Source organism: Equus caballus, chromosome 30 (assembly GCF_041296265.1).
Source record: "Equus caballus isolate H_3958 breed thoroughbred chromosome 30, TB-T2T, whole genome shotgun sequence".
In the NCBI taxonomy this organism is placed as follows: Eukaryota; Metazoa; Chordata; class Mammalia; order Perissodactyla; family Equidae; genus Equus; species Equus caballus.
In genome coordinates this window covers 14,001,493-14,027,629 of record NC_091713.1, presented here as the reverse complement: position 1 = coordinate 14,027,629, position 26,137 = coordinate 14,001,493, and the positions used below count along the sequence as shown (strand labels likewise).

Below are 26,137 nucleotides of genomic sequence, written 5' to 3'. Positions count from 1 at the left end.
AAGTGGTTGTTGGGTAAGCAATAGACTGTGCCTGCCATATACTAATCAAGTACCTGGCATATGGAAAGGGCTCAGTACATTTTTGTTGAAAGAATGAATCAGTGAATGAATGACAGGGTCATTTTTTGAAGCAGCCTTTGATTTCTTTTATATCTCAAAGAATTTTTTTGTCTGAGTCTGAACCTTTTAAAAAGTAATGTATTGACTGGATAACTACAGTGCAAAGTAAAAGTTCATATAAAAGAATAAAGAAATTTTACTTTATCTGGGTGAACTTCAAGTTAAATAAGTCTAAGAAAATGATAAAAAATGAAGTGTCAGATGAAGTGAAACCTGTGAAACATATTGCCTTTTCATTAAAGTTTGTTTATTTGATTATGGAAATGAAATAATCTTATATAAAATTGGAAAAAAGGAAAAAGGATAAAATCATCTCAATTCATATCACTCAGAACTTCAACATTTTGACCTATTTCTTTTGTCTTTTTTCACACATTAAAAAAACAGTTTTACAAAGTATATGTGATATGAAAAAATCCATTCAACATTTTAGGTAGCCATTATTATTATCATTATTATTATTATTATTTCAGATTAGAATAACTTTAAGGACAGAGAAGTATGTTTATTACCTGTAATTGCAGAGAAATAAATGAAGCAGCCAGGATTAAAGTACATTACTCTCAGAATTTTTTCTGCTCAGGTTACCTTCTTTGTTCCATACTTAAAAGCATACTGAGCCTGAGTCCAAAATTCAGGGCATATGAAATTTCCTTCTTGTGCATTTCTAACTCCCATTTTGGCGCATTGTCTTAGTTTCTCCTCCATTTTGTCCCTAGGCCTTTTAAATATACAACACTCTGGTAGTTATCTGTCCTTTCTATACCTACTCTAAGCAAAATTTCTGTTCCTAAAATCTCAACTATGTGTTTGAAGAAAAGCAATATGGTTATCTGATTAAAGTAATTCACACTAAATTGCAAATCACTTGTAGTCATAAGCCTTTTTGGGGGATGTCTACATTTTATCACAAGATATTCTCAAACTCAGATGGGTGTTTGATAAATAGAATATGTGAGGGCGATATTTTGGTGCTGTGGGAGAGCTTTCTATTGGCCATACCACCTGCTTGTTATAGGAGGAGCAGACAGACATGAAAACTCTTGTGCTAACCTGTTAACTCTCAATGGCTGTCAGCTGAAGATCATTCTCTCTATAAAAACCAATAAGAATTTATAATTAATTATAATACATTGGCAGGTGAAACATTTAATTCTGTCTCCTAAGGCCTCTTCTTTTGAGATTTCTTTAGGACTAGGTCAGCACAGAACACTTTCTTTATCAACTTAAAGTTATATTTTATTCTCCAAAATTGAGTTATTTGAGATTTCATTATGGCTTACTTCCAAGAGAACTTGAAGCAATTTATAGGTAAAAGTTAAAGTAATATGCTTAATTATAACGTAGAGGAGCAAATTTTTAAAACAGGCAGAAGGGAAAGATGCTTCCAGGCCTCTGAAATGAACAGATTAATGTAATTAGATAGTGTATTTGGCTTTGCTTTTCTCACTTTTAAAGCCAAGGTAGAAATATGGTGCTGATAAATTTCATTTTCTAACTAGAGGACTAACTAGAAGAAGCATGATAGATGATTCACCCCTACAAAGTATTTCCTGAAACTGAAATCAAGGTGGACATCTTTTGCCATTTTGAAGGCTTAGGTCATAGTATATTGATGAAAATGTTGATCAAACATTCTTATACCTTCTTTGAAATTTTTCCCGTAGTACTTTTATTTTTATATATCTGCTGTGTGATATTTATATGTAAATAAGCAATACTTACGTATTTAAAGAGTATCTGATTTCAGTCTTTGAGTGAAATCAGATTTTTTCTTCTTCCTCATATTTTAGATTTCAAGAAGACTTAGAGAAATTAAATACATCTCTTGGACTTATCAAGTTGTATTACTAGACCAGGTTGAAGAGGTTTCCTATTTAGAAACACAGATATTGTGGCTTGAACAAATCCTTCTTCAGCAGTTCATTTTGATCACAGCTTTCTTCAGGCTACTCGTATGTGTTCTGCCTGAAAAACACCGGAAAGTCACCAGTTTTCAATTATTAGCTGCTAGAGTGACCTACAGCACACAGTGTCCAATTTTATAGAGAAGAATTATATAATGAAGAAGTTTAGATCTATGTTCTTGTAAAAATCTGAATTTTCTCCTTAACTTGTAATAGACATTACCTTGCATAATTCTTCTGCATAATTGCAGAAGTGAATTTTTCTGATCAAACTAAAAATAATACTAAAAGAAACTTCAGTGAATGTAGATTTAACAGTGAAACTCTTATGATGGTAATGAAAATTTGAAATTAGAGCCAACTATTATGGGTACATGTGGGTTTCAAAAAATGGTATTAGTGAATTGTCTGTGTACCTGCATGGAGATGACCAGATTTGTGGCATATGTGGATTTTGCCTTTTTGGCAACCATGGAAGAGGTATACAAGAATCTCTTTTCAGATATGGCGTAGGAATAGACAAAATTACCTTTAGCAGTTTGAAAATGTACTCAGCAGCCTCAGTTTTAACTCTGTGTGGGTTCTTTGTTTGGCACTGTGCTCACAGGCACTTTATATAGATTATCTCATATCGTCCACCCAACAGTCACTTATTCCCACTTTACAGAGGAGGAAATTGAGGCTAAGAGAGGTTACAAGGTTATAATTCGTAGGCAGTGGGCCTGTTGTCTCAGTCTGTCCAGGCTGCTATAACAGAATGTCACAGGCTGGGTAGTTTATAAACAACAGTTTATTTCTCACAGTTCTGGAAGCTGAAAAGTAGAAGATCAAGGTGCCAGCGTGGTCGTATTCTGGTCAGAGCCCTCTTCCTGACTCATAGCTGCCCCCTTCTCAGTGTATCCTAGTGTGGTAGAAGGGGTAAGGGGTCTCTTTTATAAGAACACTAATCCCATTCATTAATGTTCCACCCTCATGACTTAAGCACATCCCAAAGGCCCCGCTTCCTAATACTATCACCTTTAGGAGCTAGGATTTCAACATAAAAATTTGGGGGGACATAAACATTCAGACCATAGCACTTAGACTGTAGATTTTGAGCTCTAAACTGCTTAAACATTGTCCCTCCTAAGTATGAGGTCTTCCTTTTTCCCTAGAACAGCCCTACCATCCTCTTCTATTCACTCTTTATCTATTAGTGACTTTTCCTTTGTCTGAACTTGGGTCCTATAGTCTGTGTCACTTCTCAAAACGCGGTTTTGTATTGCAGCTTGTTCTGCAAGTGGCATGTGTTGATCTGTCCTTTACTGTGAGCTGCTAGAAGCAGTGACTCTAGCGCCTTCTCCACAGTCATCCATCCAGGACCTTGCCTGGTGATGTCCACATGATGGCCAATTAATGAACACTTGTCTAATCGACACCTGGAGTTTGTGTTCATCTGGTAGCACTGTTTCCAAGAGACACTAGCTTTTTTTAGGAGACTGAGAACAGTGGAAAGGGAAGTAGTGAAGTAAGATGGCCTGCCTCTCTTACTAAGTTGGCTCAAATACTTGGCTGTGCTTTTTCTCTAAGTGCTAATGTGGATTTAAATTGATTGTGTTTCTCCCAGGAAGATATAGTGTTTGTGAGTCATAGATTCATTTTCCCTGAAATATTAACCGTTACATTTTTTTGCTTTGTAGTTTAAATGTTAGAAATGTGAAATAAAGTGATAGGGAACATAGAAAAATGAATCCAAACCAATTCGACTTTTCTGTGTTATGAATCTGTATTATTTTGACTACATCTGCTGCTTTATATTAAAAACCATTTGGGGGGCTGGTCCTGTGGCCGAGTGGTTAAGTTCAAGTGCTTCGCTTCAGCGGCCCAGGGTTTCACCACTTTGGATCCTGGACACAGACATGGCACTGCTCATCAAGCCATGTTGAGGTGGCATCCCACATGCCATAACCAGAAGGACCCACAACTAAAAAAAATATACAACTATGTACCTAGGGGTTTGGGGGAGAAAAAGGAAAAATAAAATCTTTAAAAAACAACCCAGAAAACCATTTGATAGTTAGGTGGATGGTGGACGTGAATCTCTTTAATTTAACAAAAGGCCTTTGGGCCCATACCAACATAATTACCATTTTGAAACAAAAATGGAAGATCTCTTTACTCTATTATTATGAATATTTATGCCAAAGGGAGTTCTTTGTGTTTAGCATTTTCCAGTGTATTTTATTTGGTCAGCGTAAAACTAATTACAGTACCCTTGGATAGAATACCGTGATTATATTTGGGATAATCTCTTTTTCATAGTGTAGAATTTCATTTGCTGTAGAAATTTCCAGGGAGAAACAGTCAAGCACTTAGTTTCATGGCATTAACATTTCTAATGGATCAGGAGCCTGATATTTCAAAGATATTTATAAACATAAAGATTCTTTAAAGAAATGTTATTTCTGTGGTCTCTTTGTTTAAAAATTATATTTAGACTTCATTTACTTAGTTATTTTGGCTTTTTCCATTTAGAAAAATGGAGCTCTTTATTCACAAGAGCTTGCCCATCATGATATTTGGTATTCCTCATACTCCATAGAGCATATCTTAATTGTATGAAGAAAATATTTTTATGGGAATTCTTTTCAGAGACTCTTCCTTAGAACTTGAATAAAGGCATGGGGTACTAAATCAGATACCCTGTAAGTCAGTACTCTTTAGCAGTGGTAAGTGGTACAGGCTCTACCAAGTGTACTCTGGCCTCTTTCTCAGCTTGGATTTTTCCCAATGGTCACAATGATGAGCCACAAACGAAATTTTGGTCCTTGAGAAGTGTGCAAAAGATTGCTGAGCAGGGATCTTCAGTTTAAATAAAGAGGCTGCAAAGACACACCCTGGACTCTGGGGTTTTTTCCTGATTGTATAGGCAATGCTCTATCCAGGTGTGTGTGCTTCAGAGGACAAGAGGATCACCAGGCTCCCCTGTGGTATCTTAGCCTTTGTGTTGGCCTCATTGGTCATCAGTGAGCCAGTTACCTTCCATGGTGAGATGGCTGTTGAAGGAGAGATTCAACTGCTAGGCACACTGGGAGACTTCTAGGGGGCCAAGACACATTGCTAGGAAAGAGCCCTGTATAATAAGGATGCTGTATGTGAATGTGTTGTAGATGCATTTTTTTCTCTATAGGAAGTTTAAAATGGTTTCTGCAGATGCCAGGGCTGGGAGAAATTTGAGAGTCACTAGAATTTCTTTGTCTGTATCCTGTCCAGGAAACTTCTTCCCCTCTGCCTGGCAACTGGCCTTACTTTAGATCAGAGTTTCTAAACAGTAGGTTGCTTTTTTCCGCTGATAACCAGGAAGGACAGAGAGATGTTCCCTTAAATAGCACTCTAATTGTTGGGATTTGCGGGGTCCGGTTAATCCCCTTTCCTCTTTGATTTCTTAGAGACAGTGATTTCTCTTATATCCACATATAACTTTTTAATTTGTACACCGGAAGATCGATTAATTTTGCTCCATTGTTTCTTTTCCACATTTTGGTTGCCTACGCTGTTGGAGAAACTAATTATGGCCCAGGTTTTACTTGGAAGAGAAAACTTCACTTGTTATGCTCCATGAACCACTGTATCTGGCACAGTGAGTAACCTGAGAATTTTCTCTGATTTGACACTGTGTTGGATAGCATATTAGAGTTTGTATGTACTCTAATATGATGTCAAAAAGGTCACTTATTGGGCATTTGCGCTGGCCCAGTTGATGGTGTGAGGACCTGAAATTGGCCACCCCAAGATATGTCTCTTTGGCATCAGGATTATTTGAGGCTGATTGCTTTTGATAAACTGGGACAGGGAAGGAGGCTCTGAGGAATGGAACTTGCCCTTCCTTAGGACATATTTACATTTGTAAGGTAAATCTCTATCTGTAAAGGTGCCTCCCTCTCTGTACCAAGAAGAAGAAAGGAGATGACCTTCTCTCTAAAAACTCTTAATCAATACCAAAGGCAAGGACTTAAAATCTGCATTTTATTGTGCTTGTCTGGTAACCTCCTGTAACTAACTTCCCTCCGCCTCCCAACGCTGGCATTTCTTTAAGGATTAAGCATCTATCCTTAGGCTAGGAACTGATTGCTGCGCTCACCTGTGACCGCCCAGCTCCAGACATAGACTTGCCTCCTGCTACACCCACCGAGATAGCAGACCATTACCTGCTGTGTCCATCAAGCACTGTGCCGACAGGGCAATCTTGTGACTATTGTGGGAGGGACATTTCAATCACATCTGAAACACCCTGTTTGGGGGTATATAATCACTCTGTGCACCCCACTTCTTCGGTGCCCTTTCTTCCTTCAGGAAGAAAGGCCCCGGGCTATGGTTCCTCATAAAGCTTTGTTTAATTTTCTCTTGCTATTCTGTCTCATGTGAATTTAATTCGTTCTCCGGCCAGACGAACCCCCATTTGGGAAGAGGAAATGTCTTCCTCCCCTACAATGGATTGGTGGTCGCAACTGGCCTGAACTGGACAAGAGGTCTCAACTTCCTGAAAAACCACTCTTACTTACTCCGTTGATGAGATTGGATCAGTTGAACTCGTCCTAGAAGGCTCTTGGTTACAGAGCTATTTAAAATAAGTAGTCCTTTTTCTGTAAGACTACTAATTAGTTTTGTTTTTTATTTGACATATACATTTCTGATTGCTCTTTTTTTTTTTTAAAGAAAAATGCAGGTTTAACTTTCAATTGGAAATGTGCTTTTTTTTTTTTTTTAAAGAGAAAAAGAAGAATGTTTCATGAGCCGTCTGGTGCGTGTGTTTCTTCTACTTACTTTCCTCTCTCACTGCTGGCCAAGTTTTTTCTCTGCAGGGAAACCTTACCAGGATGCTGAACCTTATCCAAAGAGAAAAGCAGTAACCTTTCAAAGGCTCAGTGGTTGGTCTAATCAAGGACACACAGCCTTTCTCTTGGATTCAGTTGACCTTTTTTTGAAACTTAAGAACTTAAATTTATTTGTTTAGTTATTTGATATGTAAAAATAACCCCAAACATTTAAATAACTCATGTTAAGGAATTTCTTTCACACATCAAGTGGCAACTAAATTATTCAAGTATTTTGAATCATCTTGCTGTTTACTCTGCCAAAATTCTATGTTAAGATTCACTAAAGCCTATGGTTGATAGCTATGGGTGTGAGAAGACAAAATTTTAGTACTTGCTAGCATGCGTCACTGATCTTCTTAGGTACCTTGATTTTGCTAATTATTTTTTAAAATCAGGAGCAAACCATTGATATAGTTGGGAATCTTTATTTGCAAGCAACAGAAATTGCTTCTCAATAAGTTAGACAAGAAAAAGGGAAATGAAGGAAAATGAGAGGGGCTGAGGAAGGCAGGATTTAGGCGAGCCGCGGTGAGTTCCTCCTCAGGAGGGTTCCTGCAGGAAGATCTTCTCCCAGTTTTGGCAGCAGTTCTCAGATTGGCTTGCCACGCTTTCCACAGGGTGTCTTTTGGAAGTTTGGGGCTGCTTTTCTTTTCAGGTCCATTGGAAGCCCAGGTGCCTTCTTGTTTTTTTCCCACAAAGATGCTGATTTAACTCAAGTCTTGGAGCTGTTAGTATTGTTTTCTGCTCACCCATATTTTTGGGTTTGCTGTAGATGTTTTCCAGGATGGGGAGGGATGGTTAGGTTTTGCTATTCTATTTGCTCTGTCATTTTTTATGGGGAGAGTTAGGAGATTAAAAATTATATTACTGCAAGGTCTGGCCCCGTGGCCGAGTGGTTAAGTTCACGCGCTCCACTTTGGCGGCCTGGGGTTTTGCTGGTTCGGATCCTGGGCACAGAGATGACACCGCTCGTTGGGCCACGCTGAGGTGGCATCCCACATGCCACAAGTAGAAGGACCCACAGCCAGAGTGTACAACTATGTACTGGGGGAGTTTGGGGAGAAAAAACAACAACAACAAAAAAATTGGCAAGAGTTGTTAGCTCAGGTGCCAATCTTTAAAAAAAAAAAAAAAAATTATATTACGGCTGTCATTTCTCCAGAATTCTCTTGTTTGTTTTTAACTCTCTACTGAATCCATTTTCTTCCTAGTATTTGTGGCTTTTCTCTTTTCTTAAATAATCTTGTAAGTTTGTTGATGTAATTAATTAGTCTTTCTGGCTTTGTTTTTCCTCTGTGTTTTATTTCATTTTGTATATTTGTCTTACTGTTATATTTTCTTACCTTATGTTTTCCATTATTTTTAAATGTAAATTCTTGATTTGCATGTTTAACTCATTTATTTTCAGTTTTTCTTCTTTTGTTTCTTGGTGAGGAAGATTGGCCCTGAGCTAACATCTGTGCCTGTCTTTCTCTATTTTGTATGTGGGATGCCATCACAACATGGCTTGATGAGTGGTATGTAGGTCTGTGTCCAGGATTGGAACCCGCAAACCCTGAGCTGCCGAAGCCAAGCGTGCGAAGTTAACCACTATGCCACTGGCCGGCACCAGTTATTCTTCTTTTAACATAAACATTTAAAACTATAAATGTCCTTGTATTACCTTTGATTTATCTTATAAGTTTCTATATAGCTTTTCATTATTTAATCTGTTTTCTAATTTTCATTGTGATTCTTTGTTCCTTGAATTATATAGAAATATGCTTTTAAATTTCCATACGCATGAGATTTTACTGGGTTTCTTTTTGTTACTGATTTCTAATTTAATTCCCTCATGGATAGAGAAAATGATTTAGGTGATATTGATTTGTTGGTATTTTTGAGATTTGCTTTGTGGCCTAGGCCGTGGCCACTTTTTGTAAATGGCTAGTAGGTGCTTGAAAAGAATATGTGAATACATATTCATATACCAGGTGCAAGGGTCCGTGTATCGTATGAATCAAGTAAATTATAGAGCTCCTGAAGCTTTATCTGCTTGATCTATGAATTCCTGGAAAAGACTTTATATGTTTTCATAGTCATAACTAACACTTATATGGTACTTACTATATTCTAGGCACTGTTTTAAGGGCCTTATATGTATTAACTTATCATATATTGTTCATTTTCTTCCTTCTGGATCTGTTGTTTGCACTTTATATATTTTGAGACTGGGTACATTTGTTCTTAGGTACCTAACGCCTGGTGATTGGAGTCTTTTGTCATTGCATATTGACCTTTTTAAATCTCTAATAATATTTTTAACCCTAAAGTCTCTTTTTTTTCTGATATTGATATAGTTAACACAGGCTTTTTTCTAGTTAATATGTGCCTGGCATATTCTTTTCATCCCACCTTTGTATGTCTTTTTATTTGAAGTGTGTCTCATAAATAGCCTGTGGATGGATTTTGTTTTTCTCCAGTTTCATCCAAGAGTGGTCGTATAGCATGATGATTAAAAGTGAGAACTTTAGGGCCAGGTTGCTTGGGTTTGTGTTGTTGTCTGGGATGTTGATATCTGGCAGCTACAGTTCTATACTTGTGGGTGGGAAGCGTTTTGACTTTTCTTTATTTAGACCTTTAACCTCTCCCCGTGTTTTATGTCTCATATCTCACCTCTTGTCTTCCAGGGGTGAGGTATCTAGTGTATTCAAGTTCTGATTTTCTATAGGATTCTGTTCTTACCCTTTCGATCTCACCTGCTACGTGTACGTTATGGTGTGTTTTCTTAGTTTGCTCTACTCAATCTACTTTGTAATCTCTTGAAAATGTATTGAAGTATCTCAAAAGTGGGCATAATCAGACTGCTTACTTATAGGACTGTTTGAAGTTAAGTGTGAGTCAATAGATGTAAAGAACTTTGAACAGAACCTGGCACATCAGAAGTGCTTAGAAATATTTGTTCTTATTATGTCATAGGGTTAAAATTATAGTTTGATTTTTAATGCTCTTGGACATCTTTAAAGTATCTGTAGTCCTGTCTGTTGTCATTGTTAATTTTGTCATCATATTTATTATTTTTATTTTGTAATTCAAGTTTTTGTTCATTTTGCATCTTTTCTTACTCAGGTGATTTAGAGAGACATAATTCTGGAGCATCTCAATTTAGCATGTCTAAAGTAGTAATTGAATTTAATGGAATCTTAAAATCATTTCCCAGAAGGTGTCTATTCATAATTAAACTATGTAAGTTAAGATTTATAAAATTTTTGTATTGGAAGGATATAGTATAGTTTCACTAGTTGGTGGACTGGATTCTGAATGTCATTTGAAGAGATTAAAATCTTACAAAGTGAAACTTTTTGTCTAGCTAGGAATCTCTATTTTAATTGAATTTATGGTAAAAAGAACATTGGTGATGGTTGCACAACAATGTGAGTGTACTTAATGCCACCGAACTATACACTTAATGGTTGAAGTGGTGAATTTTATGTTATGTATATTTTACCACAATTAAAAATAAAGAACATTAGTTATTATGTACATGTCTCACGTTGAAGGTGAAAGAAGATATTCATCAGTGTGAAATCTAAATCTTAAGGGACCATAAAGATGGAGTGAGCAGAAATTATTTGCGTCAGTATGTTGGTTTGTTGTCTTTCTTCAATCACGTGTATGGTTCTCACTAATTTCCTAATGTGAAATTTATTTTTATAACAGGAAGGAAAAGCTGATGCGATGTTCTCAGTGCCGAGTTGCCAAATACTGTAGTGCTAAGTGTCAGGTAAGAGTGTTTAGCTGCGCATAAGCGAAACCTTCAAGTTCTCTACTCTTAAATTTGTCCTCCGTTATGCCTGTTGGCCTATTTCTGTTTCTTCACAGTCTTTGATTTATTTTAACTTGTTATTTTTCTTCAATTAAAAAATTAATATATGTATATGGTAAAAAATTATGTATATACTATATATAAAATTTATATATATCATGAAAGAAAAGTAAACATTTACTCCTCTCCCATCTTTTTGTCTTCCTAACCTCAGTCCCATTTCCCAGAGATAACCACTGTTAAGTTTCTTCTGTGTCTTTCCAGCATTTTCTTGTGTGAATACATTCATATATGTATATCCTTTGTTTAGAAAAACAGATGTAGGTTATTATGGTACATATTCTTGTGCACCTTGATTTTCTTTTTCATTTGATAATCTATCTATAGGAACTTTTTATATTATCCCATTTATTTCATTTTATGAATGCACCACAATCATAAATTCCCCATTAATGAATGCTTAAATTTTTTCCAATATTTGGTATTGCCAGTAATGTACCAAGCATCCTTTTGTGCGCATTTTTGCATACTTCTGCAAATTAATTGTAGGATAAATTCTTCCCAGTTGTATCAATTGGTAAAATAGTATTTGCATTTTAAATTCTTAAAGATAATGCCAAATTGCCTTCCAAGAGTTTGAGTTAATTTACAACAACCAACAGTCTATGAGAATTTTTGAAATTATTTAAAGGATGCATAATTAACATTCAACATGACCTTTCTTCTAACCTTCTGATTAATCATTTAATAAGAAATGTAATTATGCTCTAATGAATTGTGTCATAATAAAAGTCTAATTGGAGGTGGTGTGTCTGTTTCATTTGCCCCCCAAGTACCACTCATCCTTCTTGTTTCTTATTTTGGGGTCTGTGTGTATGCATACACCCAGGGTTCTTCCTTTTCTTCTTTTAAATGTAGGCCATGCTTATCTGAGGGATTTTCTGCTATCTTACTTTTTCCTTTGAAAGTAATTTCTCCAAACTATCAATAGAGTCGTCTTAACAGAATAGAAAGCAAAACATACAAAAAAGTCACAGGACCCAAGTTCTAACGACACTTCTGCCATTAGCTAGTAAAATTATCCCAGAAACTCTTTGGGCCTTAGTTTCCTAATCTGTACTACTAATAAGAGCTAATATTTAATAGATGTTGAGTATGTGCCAGGCACTATTTTATTCTGTGTACTCTCATAAGTAACTTCAGAGGATTAGGTATTGTTTTTGTGCTCATTTGACTAATTAGGAAACTGAGGGATAGAATGGCAAGCAACCTGCCAAACATCCAACAGCTTGTAGGGTCTGGAGTTTGGGAAATGAACCTAGGTAGTCAGAATCCAGACGTTTAGTTTCTCTTCTAACTCTAAATTTTATTCTTGCTGTAACATTCTAGTAGGTGTAGTTTTCTATTTTCTATTGTATTCTCCCCTTTTTTCCTGGCTTTTTGTTTTATTTTATTTTTAATGCGGATACATTCTATCCTCTAGGAACACAAAACAAAAAATACAAAAATAGAAGTTTAGAAATACCACTTTCCTAATAAAAATAAGGAATGTGAAAAGTAATTGAATTATTTTTACCTCATTTTGTAAACCAAAAATTCTGTTAGAGTTTGAAAGATACCAGATTTATGTAAGATCAGTAGCAATAATGATAACAAAAAGCAAGAAATAAAAACAAATACATGCTTTTTCTATAATATAAATTTTAGAAAGACTGTTCTGTGGTGATGTTTTTTAGCTAGTTTATTCATGTGAAACTGAGCTACATGTTTCAGGGAACTTCATGTTAAGAAGACTACATATAGAACTGGCCAATTACCATATTTCTTGACACAAATGTTCTAGATGAATTTCTATTCTCAGTGATTCAAACGTTTACTTTTATTTTCCCCTGTTTTTTCCCCAATGCTGCTGCTTCATTTTGTAGTACACTCTAGGAAAAAGAAAACCCATTATCGGATTAGAATGAATAGGGGGAGTTTGGTAGGTGGGTCTGTCATTTTGATTCATGATAGTGCATGTATTTTTACCACATACATTAGCTGTTTACTGTAGCATCAGTAAAATGCCATCGTCAGAGACACTGTAGAAGGTAATGGGAAAATAGCCAGTTAGGAGAAAGATAGCATATATAACACCAGCCAGTGCATATGCTTGCTTGTATTTGGAGGATGGGTGTGTGTGTGTGAAGGTGGGGTGGGAGTCAGAGATTGGCCAGAACATATGCATTTAAACTGCTCTGTTTAGCTCAACTTTAAGGTACAGCATTAAACATTGTAATTATTGTGGATACCTACAAAGCAGGACAAAATTAAACTGACAAGCCAAACTATGAACAGTAATGAACAGGAGGCAAAAGCACTTGGAATGGAAATTGAAGTCGAGGATGTAATTTGTAGCATAAAATCTATAATATGTTTAGCCTAGGGGGATATATCTTTGGTTCACTAGCATAGATTTGACATGTGGGGCCGTGGCATCTGTTGTCTGCGAGAGACTGTTGAGGTATTATAGGGTATAATGTCCCTTGTGCCCATAAGCATGGTATCAGTGCCATTGGTTTTCACATTTCATTTTAAACATAAGCAATACAAGGATACATTTGCATTATAAAAATTAAAACAATATAGAATAAAATGTAAAGGTTTTCCTCTAGCTTCCTTACCCCATTCCTAGTACTACTTTCCAGAGGTAATGTCTGTGTGTTTGTTGTCTGAGTGGAGGATACAAACCAAATCGTTAGTCTGTGCTTCATATAGTGTGTGTGTGTATATGTATATATTTACTCCTGTGTACAGTACTATTTACTGCTGTGTACAGTACTGTTTCTGATACTGATCAATATATTTTGTCGTCAGGTGCTGTGTATTCCTCTATATATGCCTTATTATGAGGTATCATATAATATAATAGAGGGATTATATATGGAACCAGTCTTATTTCTATATTGGCATAATCAAAGCATCACAGATGATTATGAGATCAAAGAAGAGGAGCAGGCTAAGTTTTCTTATAAAAAAGCATCCTCAAAATTTGCAATACTGAAAGCAAGTTAACCAATTTCAAGCAAGTTTACCAATTATTATTTCACCTCTGCTAGATTTAATTTGATTCATAATATCTACATTTATAACTGGATTAATTGCTAAGCAAAATAAGCGGCTGGGTACTGCATCAAATTGCAGTTTATATTCTTTTAAAGAGTACTATATTAACAGAGAGAGGCTCTATTTTATGTTGATAATTATAGACCTCTTTAAAAATGTGAATCATATTTTTGGGTTTACATTTTATGCTTAGCTGTAGAATGATTTGAATCATTTTTGATGAATCCCACATTAGTAAGCACTTATGAGGGTGATTTAATAAGTTGGTTTCTAGAATTATCGTACTCAAAGTGGTGATAATGAAGAAAGCCAAGCCCTTTGTTATCGACTGATAGGAGATGCACAGAGCGTTCTGTAGAGAAATTGGCTTCATATTTAATTGTAAACAAAAAGGGAATAGTGTATAAACGTTAAAATTATTTGATGATATTTACATTTTCGATTTCTACAAAACATCTGGGGTCCTGAGATTTTCTTTTGTTACTTTACATTCACCTGCTGACTGATTGTGTCCACTTCCATGACTTCAGTTGGCATCTGTATATTAATCCTTCTTGAGACTCCGTCTCCGGCCTCCTGCCTTTTCCTGAGCACCAGACCCATATCTTACAGGCACTTCCACCTGGCTGTTGCACGGGCATATCAAGTGCTATGTATCTAAACCTGAGTGCATTTTCTTCCCCCATACCTGCTTTCCTTCGTGTTTTTCAACCTCAGTGAATAATTTTACCACTCAGCAGTTTGAGTTGTCAGGGTGTCTTCATCTCTGATTTATATCTTTCCTTGGCCCCACATCCAGTTAGTCACTATGTCCTGCTGGTTTTACCACCTAAAGTTCTGAATGGTTTCACTTTTCTCTAGCTTTTCTACCACTACTTTTGTATGTGTTACCATGATCTCTCTCCTGGATTAACTACACTCTTGCCAGCTTTTATTCTATTTTATACCCTGGAGCTGGGGTGATTATTTTATTCTAGATGTAAACATGATCTGTCATTCACCAGCTTAAAACCCTGGCCCTCTTTTCACTCAGGAGGAAATTCAAACTCAACGTCTTTGCCACACTTTTACTTCTGGGCCTTTGGCTACATAAATCCTTGGGCCTGGACCCAGACCTCTCCCTATAACCGCTGAACTTCTGTTTATCCCTTAGAACTCAGATGAAATGTCAGTCCCTCCTTCCCTAAACCCCTGAGAGTAGTTTATGTCCCTCCTTTATGATACAGAAATTTAATTATCTTAATTACTGGTCTCATTGCCTCTTCTGCATGTGGATGGTCAGGCGCCTTGATCAAGGGTGTGCTCTGTGTGGTGTTCTCTGCTGCAGATGGAGCATAATTTGTTGAGTGTATGAATGAATACATTCATTAGTGGTACTTGTTGGTTTGAATTAGATTTTTAAAAATTACGTTATCTCTAAATAATCTGTCTATAATTGTATTTCTGTTTCCTTTTTTTAGTTGAAATATGATTGATGTATAACATTGTATTAGTTTTTTTTTTTTTTAAAGATTTTATTTTTCCTTTTTCTCCCCAAACACCCCCGGTACATAGTTGTATGTTTTTTAGTTGTGGTTCCTTCTAGTTGTGGCATGTGGGACGCTGCCCCAGCATGGCTTGATGAACGGTGCCATGTCCGCGCCCAGGATCCGAACCAGCAAAACCCTGGGCCACCAGAGCAGAGCGCGCGAACTTAACCACTCAGCCATGGGGCCGGCCCCAAAGACCCATAAAACTTTTAGAAGAAACCTTAGGAGAAAATTTTTGGACCTGGGGTAGATAAAGTTTCTCAGGCGGGATACAGAAAGCACCTATCATAGAAGAAATATTGATAAACTGGACTTCATCAAAATTGAAACTTCTCTTTGAAAGACATCATTAAGAAAATGAAAAGGCAGACAACATTCTTGGAAAAAATATTTGCAATACATATATATCTGACCAAGGAATTGTATCTGGAATTTATTAAAAATGTTTATAATTCAATAGTAAAATAACTCTGTAAAATGGACAAAAGATATGAATGGATGCTTCAATAAGATATATAGTAAAAGCTGCCTAACATCATTAGTCATCAGAGAAGTGAAAATTAAAACCACAATGAGATACCATTGCATACCCATTGGAAAGGCTCAAATAAAAAAGACTAATCACACCAATTGCTGACAAGGCTATGGAGCAACTAGAACCACAAACACTGCTGGTGGGAATATAAAGTGGTACAACTCCTTTAGAAAAGTTCGGTAGTTTCTAATAATGTTAAACATACACTTACCAAGTGATTCAGCAGTTCTACTCCTAGGTAGAGTATATATGTACACACACACATATATATTTACACACACAATGTACTATTACATACTCAGCCATAGAAAGGAATGAAGTACTGATACATGCAGCAACGTGAGTGAATCTCAGAAACATTGTAATGAGGGAATCAAGCCAGATGGAAAGTAGTAGTGCTGTTCTAGAACAGACAAAACTAATCTCTGATAGAGACCACTGATTGTAAGGGTTGTAGAGCTTGAATGTTAAGGGGCACAAAGGAATTTTTGGGAGTAATGACATATTCAATATCTTAATTTTGGTGTTGGTTACATGGATATATATATATATACATTTGTCAAAACTCATCAAAAAATATATGTATTTGTTAAAAGTCATCAAAATGTACTGTTAAAATGGGTATATTATGTTGTAATGTAAATTCTCTCCTAATAAATTGTTTAAAAATATTGCTTATTGCAAAGCCGTTAAGTGTGCATAGATCACATTTCTTTCTCTGTGATAAAGTGATTACAACCTTTAAGCCACTCAAAGAATGAGACTACAGTTTGAGGAAACTTACAGGAGGGTAAGAGTGGAGGCAGGAAGACCAAATAGAAGCAATGGTCTCGATCAGAGATATTTTAACACTCCATTTTAACACTCCACTGCTTATTCTAAAAGTCATGCCAAGAGTAAGGAGGTGTTTTGAGATTCTTGGTTACAGACTTTGGTTAATTCTTTTTTTCAGCCGCTTTTAAATCCCATTCTCAGTTGGCATTTAGTCTTTGATTCGAGAGCCTTGTTGCAGTTCTGCTTGGCAGGTTAACTCCCGTCTCAGAAAAGAGTTTGAAGGTAACTGCCCTTTGCGGTAGCCTCTTCCGCCCTGTTTCTGCAGCCTGTCCTCTTACTCTCACTTTCTGACTTAGAGAAATGAGGTTAAACCCCACATTCATTGAAGGCCCTTCTAATTCACTTTGGAAGTTAAAAATTGATAATTACTTATGTTGGGGAGATAAAATGCATGTGCCCCATCCACCATGTTCAAGTAGAAGTTGGCATTGACGTTTTGATTAATTTAGCCTGCAAATTTCTTTCAAAGAAGATTGGAAGTCTGTAGAGGTGAATGATTTATTTTGTCCTTCCAGCTAAAATATATCAATTAGCAAATCCCATCTTGATATGATCTCTCACTAGATCGGGTTGGCAAACTTTTTCTATAAATGGCTGGATAATAAATATTTTAGGCTTTGTGGGCTGTAGGATTTCTGTCATAACTACTCAATTCTGTTGTCACAGTATGACATGAGTGAGTGTAAACTGATGTGTGTGGCTGTGTAACACTTTACACAAACAGGTAGCAGAATGGATATGACCTGAACCCTACACTAGATGTTGATGGATTTACTTTGGGGTAGTAATGTTATTATTGCCTCATATGGTTCCTCAGTTAACCAAAAGTCTGTAATTTCCATTTTCCTAGGAAGTAATAATTTATGCTTGTTTCTTTTCTTCTGTCGACCTCATGCCCTGTGACCGTCCTCCTGCTTCACTCCTTTCTGCTTGGCCCTATCTGGCTAATTTGATTAAGACTAGTCCGAAGGTGCTCTTGTTCTACATTTGATTTAGCGTTTGGTAAGCTTTTAAAGTGATAAGTCCAACGTCTATCACTGGGTCTCTGGCATGCCCTAAGGAGATTTTATGCAAGATTTTAATCAATACCTGTCAGTCAACTGTAGCTGTTAGTCAACCTGCTTTACCTCCTAGTTTTTTCCCCTGGATTGTGGCTTTTCAGATCTTCATGCATATGTCAGCCTGTAATTCACTATTGGACTACATTTGAGGCATAAAGGAGAAGGTATTGTTTATTTACTGTTAAGCAGTCTGGAAGTGAATGGAAAACTTGGTTCTCTTTTTTTTCCTGCAAGTTGCATGGAACTCAACTATCCTAAGTTTTGCCTGTAGCAAATCTCTGTAGATGATTGTGAGTGGAGGGAGTCATGAATATATGATAAAAAAAAAATTGTCATGGCAATATTTCACATAGAAGATGTTCGATTAATGGTAGCTTTTTAAAAAGATTTTTTAATTGTTTTTATTTTTCCTTCTTCTCCCCAAAGGCCCCCACTACATAGTTGTATATTTTTAGTTGTGGTTCCTTCTAGTTGTGACATGTGGGATGCTGCCTCAGCATGGCTTGATGCATGGTGCTAGGTCTGCGCCCAGGATCTGAACCAGCGAAACCCTGGGTCACTGAAGCAGAGCACGTGAACCTAACCACTAGGCTACAGGGCTGGCCCCCAATTAATGGTAGTTATTAATCACAAATGAAATTGTTGAGTAAGCTGGCTTAAAAGAATTCATTTTATTTTATACATATTTTAAGCCAGTTTTTTCATCCTTGATGACTTCAAATCTGAGGAAAATAGTGTTCCAAATTTTCAGTTCTGTGTAAACCTAACATGGGCAGATTTCGAGCCTATTTTGACACAATTCAGTTGTTTGTTAGGAATGGATATCACAACTATAGATTTTATCATTGAAAAGCTGCCTTAGAGATCATTGAGTTCATTCCTTTTGTAGAATAAATGTCTTGTGAGCCCAGGTCAGGAATTAGATGTTTTTTACACAAACTGGGCTCAATATGTGTTGACCCTTCCCATACTCCATCCCACACAATGATAAGCTGCCCTAAAATTTACTCCAACCAACATCCAATGTTTAATAGTATTTAAATGGGTTGTTGAGCTGTAGTGTCTTTGTGTCCAAGAAGGGGAGGGAAATATTATGATAATAGTGCAAAGGTTATTTTGCATAAGAAAGAAGTAAATTGATTTTCTTTTGATATTGTAACATCTCATCAATCCTGTCCTTTTATAATTAAGCAATCAAGACTATCTCAGACTGGTCAGAGAAAGAATTGTTAGGGATTTTACTGTTCTTTGTGGATGGTCTTAATTTCAAATAGTCAATGATAAATATATAATAAATTGTATCTCCTAAATGGTACTGGTTTTAGAATAAATCATGAGATATCTATTGAACACCTGTTACATGCAAGATGCACCTAATTGGTAGTGCGCTTCTTTAAGAAAACTAGACATAGCAAAGCTAAACTGATGAAAATTTACTGAATGTGAATGAGTCTTTGCTCTACAAAAGATTTCATTGGTATTGCAAAAGAATTCCCTGAAGTCTTTTTTAGAATTTAAAAATTAATGCATAAACCATTCTTTGTTACAACCAGATTTTCCAAAATAGGTATTGAAAAGCTATGTTTGTTAAATAGTAATTTTGCTGTCTCTTTTGTGTAAAAATGCTTCTTCCCGGATCATAGTTACTAGACATAAGAAAGATAATTACATTTGTTTTTATTTATATATATATATAATAAATGCTCTTTGCAGAAAATTCAAACAGTGTTGGAAAAGTGTAATGAGAAAGACAAAAATAGCTTTTTCTTTTAGGAAAAGCTGGAAAAATTCTTACCAATATTTGGTAAGGATCAGTATTTTAACCAAACGTATTATGAGCATTCTTAAACTTATTTCTCTACGTCATTTAAATTTGTTAGGATTAACTGCCTTATAAATATTATTTCTGTGACAACACTATGCACATTAAAAATTTAGGTGTTCATTACCAAACACCCATCAGAAAGATTAGAGCAGTGGCTGGCGGAGTAGTGTAGTGAAGTTCCCGTGTTCCACTTCCACAGCCTGGGGTTTGCCGGTTCGGATCCCAGTTTGGATCCTGGACATGGACCTACACACTACTCATCAAGCCACGCTGTGGTGGCATCCCACATAGAAGAACTAGTAGGACTTACAACTAGGATATACCACTGTGTACTGAGGCTTTGGGGAGGAAAAAGAAAAAAAGATTAGAGCAATTTACAATTCTACAAACAAGGCTACAGAGTCCCTAGTTTCTTATACCCTAGACCTCCTCTCAATACAGTCATGTACTACATAATGATGTTTCAGTCAGTGACAGACTACAAATACGACAGTGGTCCCATAAGCTTAGTACTGTATAGCCTAGGTATATAGTAGGTTATACCATCTGTGTTTGAGTAAGTACACTCTATGATGTTCACACAACAATGAAATCACCTACCAATGCCGTTCTCAGAACATACGCCTTATTAAGTGACACATGGCTGTATAGGACATTATTCCTTATTTCCACAAAATACAAGGACTTTGCAAGCTTCTCTGTGCTGACTTTGAGCAGGTAAGAAGTGAGAAAGATCATCCAGACCACACTGACGTCAGGAAAAGATTTTCAGCACAAAAAAATTATCTTTGTAGCAATCATCATTGCTCCAAAGAAAGGCTAGAAGCCTGCCTGACAATCATGAGCAAACACATGGGTATCTTCCGGGAATGGATTTCCCAAATCTGATCACATCCTTCTAATTATCTAATTATCAAACCCAGCAGTGTTGACATAGCAGGGGCCCACTCAACTACTGCTGCTGAGGATTATTCAAAGCTAAACTGTCTCTGTTGAGTGAAGATGACTCATAGGGAGAAGTCCACTACCTTAGGAGCCCAAGGAACACGATGATTTCCACCTCCCTGCTTACACTCTTTCACACACTCACAGCAGCCATCACCAGGCCTTGCCGACTTGTCACTGCCTTTAAGGACCTCTCCTGTGTGTTCTCCTATATGTGGGCAGCTTTACAGACTGGCTCAAAAATACCTGAGCGTGTCACAAATAATTCCCTGCCCAGAGAATGTACTTGCCCTGCCTACGTTTACTTGCTACTGTCATAGCAACAGTGCTTCAGATATCACCGAGCTTTGGTAGTGTGACGAAACACATCAACAAGGCACTAACGTGAAGGCGTAAAAGCAGAGTGCAGGTGACAATGCAACCGTGTAAAGGAGTCAAAGCATCCAGTGATTGAATCCCTGCAACTTCCTGTTCACCGTGCAAGGTGCTAGGAAAACGGTTCCACCCCTCAGGTTACTGACAGTCTATGCGAGCAGTCACCCAGTTCCAGGGAAGTAGCATGAGATGAGGCCTGCAGAGGCCTCAAATGCCAGACGTTAGAACCTTGAGTTTATGCAGTAGGCAGGAGGGAATCAGCAGACATTTTTAAGCTGGGGATCAGGTTTTTACAAAAATGTCTCTCTAGTGGCAGTCTCTAAAAATGGGTTGAGATCCAGGGAAAGAGTGAGAGGCAGAGAGATTAGTTAGGGCCCCTTAAGCAAGATAAAAAGGCCTGAATGACGTCAGCGGCAAAAAGTCTAAGGAGAGAAGGACAATGTTAAGAGATCCTTTCAAAAGCAGCACGAGCAGGGCATGTCGAAGGAAGGAGAGAGAGAGGGAAGCAGCAGAAGCAGCCCCGAGGTCTCTGGCACGGCTGACCCAGGAGACTGAGATGCCGAGAGAAAAGACAGAAGAGCTGGAGCAGCAGCTCGTCCTGCTGAGGAAGAGAGAGAGGTTTAAGTATGTTCATGATGAATCTGAACTCAAAACCCACTGCGCCAAGCCAAGATTTTTATTTTATTTTATTTTTTTTAATTAAGATTTCTATAGATTACAACCTTGTGAGATTTCAGTTGTTCATTATTGTTAGTAATGTTGTGGGTACACCACTTCACCCTTTATGCCCTCCTCCCACCCCCCATTTTCCCTGGTAACCACCGATCGGTTCTCCATGTCTATATGTTAACTTCCACCTATAAGTGGGGTCATATAGAGCTCCTCTTTCTCTGTCTGGCTTATTTCGCTTAACATGATACCCTCAAGGTCCATCCATGTTGATACGAATGGAACAATTTGGTCCTTTTTTATGGCTGAGTAATATTCCATTGTGCATATATACCGTATCTTCTTTATCCAGTCGTCAAGTTTCTGGGCATTTAGGTTGGTTCCACGTGTTGGCTATCGTAAATAATGCTGCGATGAACATAGGGGTGCACGGGATTCTTGGGATTGCTAATTTCAGGTTCTTAGGGTAGATACCCAGTAGTGGGATGGCTGGGTCATAGGGTATTTCAATTTTTAACTTTTTGAGAAATCTCCGTAGTGTTTTCCATAGTGGCTGCACTAGTTTGCATTCCCACCAACAGTGTATGAGGGTTCCTTTTTCTCCACAACCTCTCCAACATTTGTCACTTTTGGTTTTGGATATTTTTGCCAATCTAACGGGTGTAAGGTGATATCTTAGTGTAGTTTTGATTTGCATTTCCCTGATGATTAGGGATGATGAACATCTTTTCATGTGTCTCTTGGCCATACTTACATCTTCTTTGGAGAAATGTCTGTTCATGTCCTCTGCCCATTTTTTGATCGGGTTGTTTGTTTTTTGTTGTTAAGCTGTGTGAGTTCTTTGTATATTATGGATATTAATCCTTTGTTGGATAAGTAGCTTGTAAATATTTTTTCCCAATTAGTGGGTTGTTCTTTTGTTTCAATCCTGTTTTCCCTTGCTTTGAAGAAACTCTTTAGTCTGATGAAGTCCCATTTGTTTATTCTTTCTACTGTTTCCCTCATCTGAGGAGTTATAGTGTCCGAAAAGATTCTTTTGAAACTGATGTCAAAGAGTGTACCGCCTATATTCTCTTCTAGAAGACTTATTGTTTCAGGCCTAATCTTTAAGTCTGTGATCCATGTTGAGTTTATTTTTGTGAATGGTGAAAAAGAATGATCAATTTTCATTCTTTTACATGTGGCTGTCCAGTTTTCCCAACACCGTTTGTTGAAGAGACTTTCTTTTCTCCATTGTAGGCCCTCAGATCCTTTGTCGAAGATTAGCTGTCCATAGATGTGAGGTTTTATCTCTGGGCTTTCAATTCTGTTCCATTGATCTGTGCACTTGTTTTTGTACCAGTACCATGCTGTTTTGATCACTGTAGCTTTGTAGTATGTTTTGAAATCGGAGATTGTGATGCCTCCGGCCTTGTTTTTCTTACTCAGGATTGTTTTAGCAATTCGTGGTCTTTTCTTGCCCCATATGAATTTTAGGATTCTTTGTTCAATTTCTGTAAAGAATGCCCTTGGGATTCTGATTGGGATAGCGTTGAATCTGTAGATTGCTTTAGGTAGTATGGACGTTTTAACTATGTTTATTCTTCCAATCCATGTGCATGGAATGTCTTTCCATCTCTTTATGTTGTCGTCAATTTCTTTCAAGAAAGTCTTGTAGTTTTCATTGTATAAATCTTTCACTTCCTTGGTTAAACTTATCCCAAGGTATTTTATTCTTTTCGTTGCGATTGTGAATGGGATTGAGTTCTTGAGTTTTTTTTCTGTTGGTTCATTGTTTGTGTATAGAAATGCTACTGATTCATGTATGTTGATTTTATATCCTGCAACTTTGCTGTAGCTGTTGATTATTTCTAATAGTTTTCCTATGGATTCTTTGGGATTTGCTATATAAAAGATCATGCCATCTGCAAACAGTGAGAGTTTTACTTCTTCATTGCCTATTTGGATTCCTTTTACTTCTTTTTCCTGCCTGATTGCTCTGGCTAACACCTCTAGTACTATGTTGAATAGGATTGGTGAAAGCGGGCACCCTTGTCTTGTTCCTGTCCTCAGAGGGATGGCTTTCAGTTTTTGTCTGTTGAGTATGATGTTGGCTGTGGGTTTGTCATATATGACCTTTATTATGTTGAGGTACTTTCCTTCTATACCCATTTTATTGAGGGTTTCTATCATAAATGGGTGTTGGATCTTGTCAAATGCTTTCTCTGCATCTATTGAGATGATCATGTGGTTTTTGTTTCTCGTTTTGTTAATGTAGTGTATCCCGTTGATTGACTTGTGGATGTTGAACCATCCCTGTGTCCCTGGTATAAATCCCACTTGATCATGGTGTATAAATTTTTTGACGTATTGCTGTATTCAGTTTGCCAGAATTTTGTTGAGGATTTTTGCATCTTTGTTCATCACTGATATCAGCCTGTAGTTCTCCTTCTTTGTGTTGTCCTTGTCAGGTTTGGGGATCAGAGTGATGTTGGCTTCATAGAATGTGTTGGGGAGTACTCCATCTTCCTCAATTTTCTGGAATAGTTTGAGAAGGATAGGTATTAAATCTTCTTTGAATGTTTGGTAGAATCCTCCAGAGAAGCCGTCTCGTCCTGGACTCTTATTTTTGGGGAGGTTTTTGGTTACTGGTTCTATTTCTTTACTTGTGATTGGCCTATTCAGATTCTCCATTTCTTCCTGGTTCAGTTTGGGGAGGTTGTAAGAGTCCAGTAATTTGTCCATTTCTTCTAGGTTGTTCAATTTGTTGACATTTAGTTTTTCATGGTATTCTCTTATGATCCCTTGTATTTTTTTGGTATCTGTTGTGATTTCTCCTCTCTCATTCCTAATTTTATTTATTTGAGATTTCTCTCTTCTTTTCTTAGTGAGTCTGGCCAAGGGTTTGTCGATTTTGTTAATTTTTTCAAAGAACCAACTCTTTGTTTCATGGATCCTTTCTATTGTCTTTTTAGTTTCAATGTCGTTTATTTCTGCTCTTATTTTTATTATTTCCCTCCTTCTACTGACTCTGGGCTTTGTTTGTTTTTCTTTTTCTAATTCTGTTAGCTGTCATTTGAGGTTGCTTATGTGGCCTTTTTCTTGTTTTGTGAGGTGAGCCTGTATTGCGATGAATTTCCCTCTTAGGACTGCTTTTGCTGCATCCCAAATGATTTGGTATGACATGTTCTCATTTTCATTTGTCTCCAGATAATATTTGATTTCTTCTTTAATTTCTTCAATGATCCATTGTTTGTTCAGTAGCGTGTTGTTTAGTCTCCACATTTTTGCACCTTTCTCTGCTTTATTATTGTAGTTGATTTCTAGTTTCATAGCATTGTGATCAGAAAAGATGCTTGATATTATTTCAACTCTCTTGTATTTATTGATGCTTGCTTTGTTTCCCAGAATATCGTCTATTCTTGAGAATGTTCCATGCGCACTTGAGAAGAATGTGTAGCCTGCTGTTTTTGGATGAAGTGTTCTATATATATCTATTAAGTCCATCTGGTCTAATTTTTCATTTAATTCTATAATTTACTTGTTGACTTTCTGTCTGGATGTTCTATCCATTGGTGTTACTGGGGTGTTGAGGTCTCCTACTATTATAGTATTGTTGTTGATGTCTTCTTTTAGTTCTGTTGAGTAGCTTTACAAATTTTGGTGCTCCTGTGTTGGGTGCGTATATATTTACAAGTGGTATGTCTTCTTGTTGGAGAGTCCCTTTTATCATTATATACTGTCCCTCTTTGTCTTTCTTTACCTGTTTTACTTTGAAGTCTACTTTGTCTGATATTAGTATAGCGACACCTGCTTTCTTTTGTTCATTAGTAGCTTGGAGTATTGTCTTCCATCCCTTCACTCTGAGTCTGTGTTTGTGTTTGGGGCTGAGGTGTGTTTCCTGGAGGCAACATATTGTTGGGTCTTGTTCTTTGATCCATCCTGCCACTCTGTGTCTTTTGATTGGGGAGTTCAATCCATTTACATTTAGAGTGATTATTGAGATGTGGGGGCCTACCACTACCATTTTATGTCTTGTTTTCCGGTTCTCTTCAATTTCCTTTGTTTCTTGTCCCATGGTTTAGTCTGTTCTGATGTAGAGCTGCTACTCTCTGTTGTTGTCCTTCTACTTATCTCCTTTGCTCTTGGTTTTGTAGTCCCTTTCCTTTTTTTGATTTTTCAGGAATGAGGGTTTTCCTGAGCATTTCTTGTAGAGGCGGTTTGGTGGCAATGAACTCCCTTAATTTTTGTTTATCTGTGAAAGCTTTTATTTCTCCATCGTATTTGAAGGATATTTTCACTGGGTAGAGAATTCTTGGCTGCAAGTTTTTGTCCTTCAGATTTTTTAATATATCATTCCACTCTCTTCTAGCCTGTAAAGTTTCTGCTGAGAAGTCTGCTGAAAGCCTGATGGGGGTTCCTTTGTAGGTTAATTTCTTCTGCCTGGCTGCCCTTAGTATTCTCTCCTTGTTGTTGACTTTTGCTAGCTTCACTACTATATGTCTTGGGGTTGGTCTACTTGCTTTGATAACGTTTGGAGATCTATTGGCTTCTGTCACATGAAGTTCTGTTTCTCTCCCCAGGTTTGGGAA

At 37.0% G+C, this 26,137-nt stretch overlaps 1 protein-coding gene across 8 annotated transcripts in view; it reads left to right on the top strand.

The window, feature by feature from the left end:
• Positions 1-26,137, top strand: part of SMYD3 (SET and MYND domain containing 3) — a 671,177-nt gene that overhangs the window by 153,087 nt on the left and 491,953 nt on the right. For 4 of the 8 annotated variants that reach the window (XM_023632604.2, XM_023632603.2, XM_023632602.2 and 1 more), the window contains exon 2: positions 10,583-10,646. The exons of the other annotated variants lie outside the window; for them this stretch is intronic. In XM_023632604.2, coding sequence (XP_023488372.1) covers positions 10,583-10,646 — 64 coding nt within the window. The remainder of the gene's footprint in view (positions 1-10,582; positions 10,647-26,137) is intronic. 8 annotated transcript variants of the gene reach the window in all.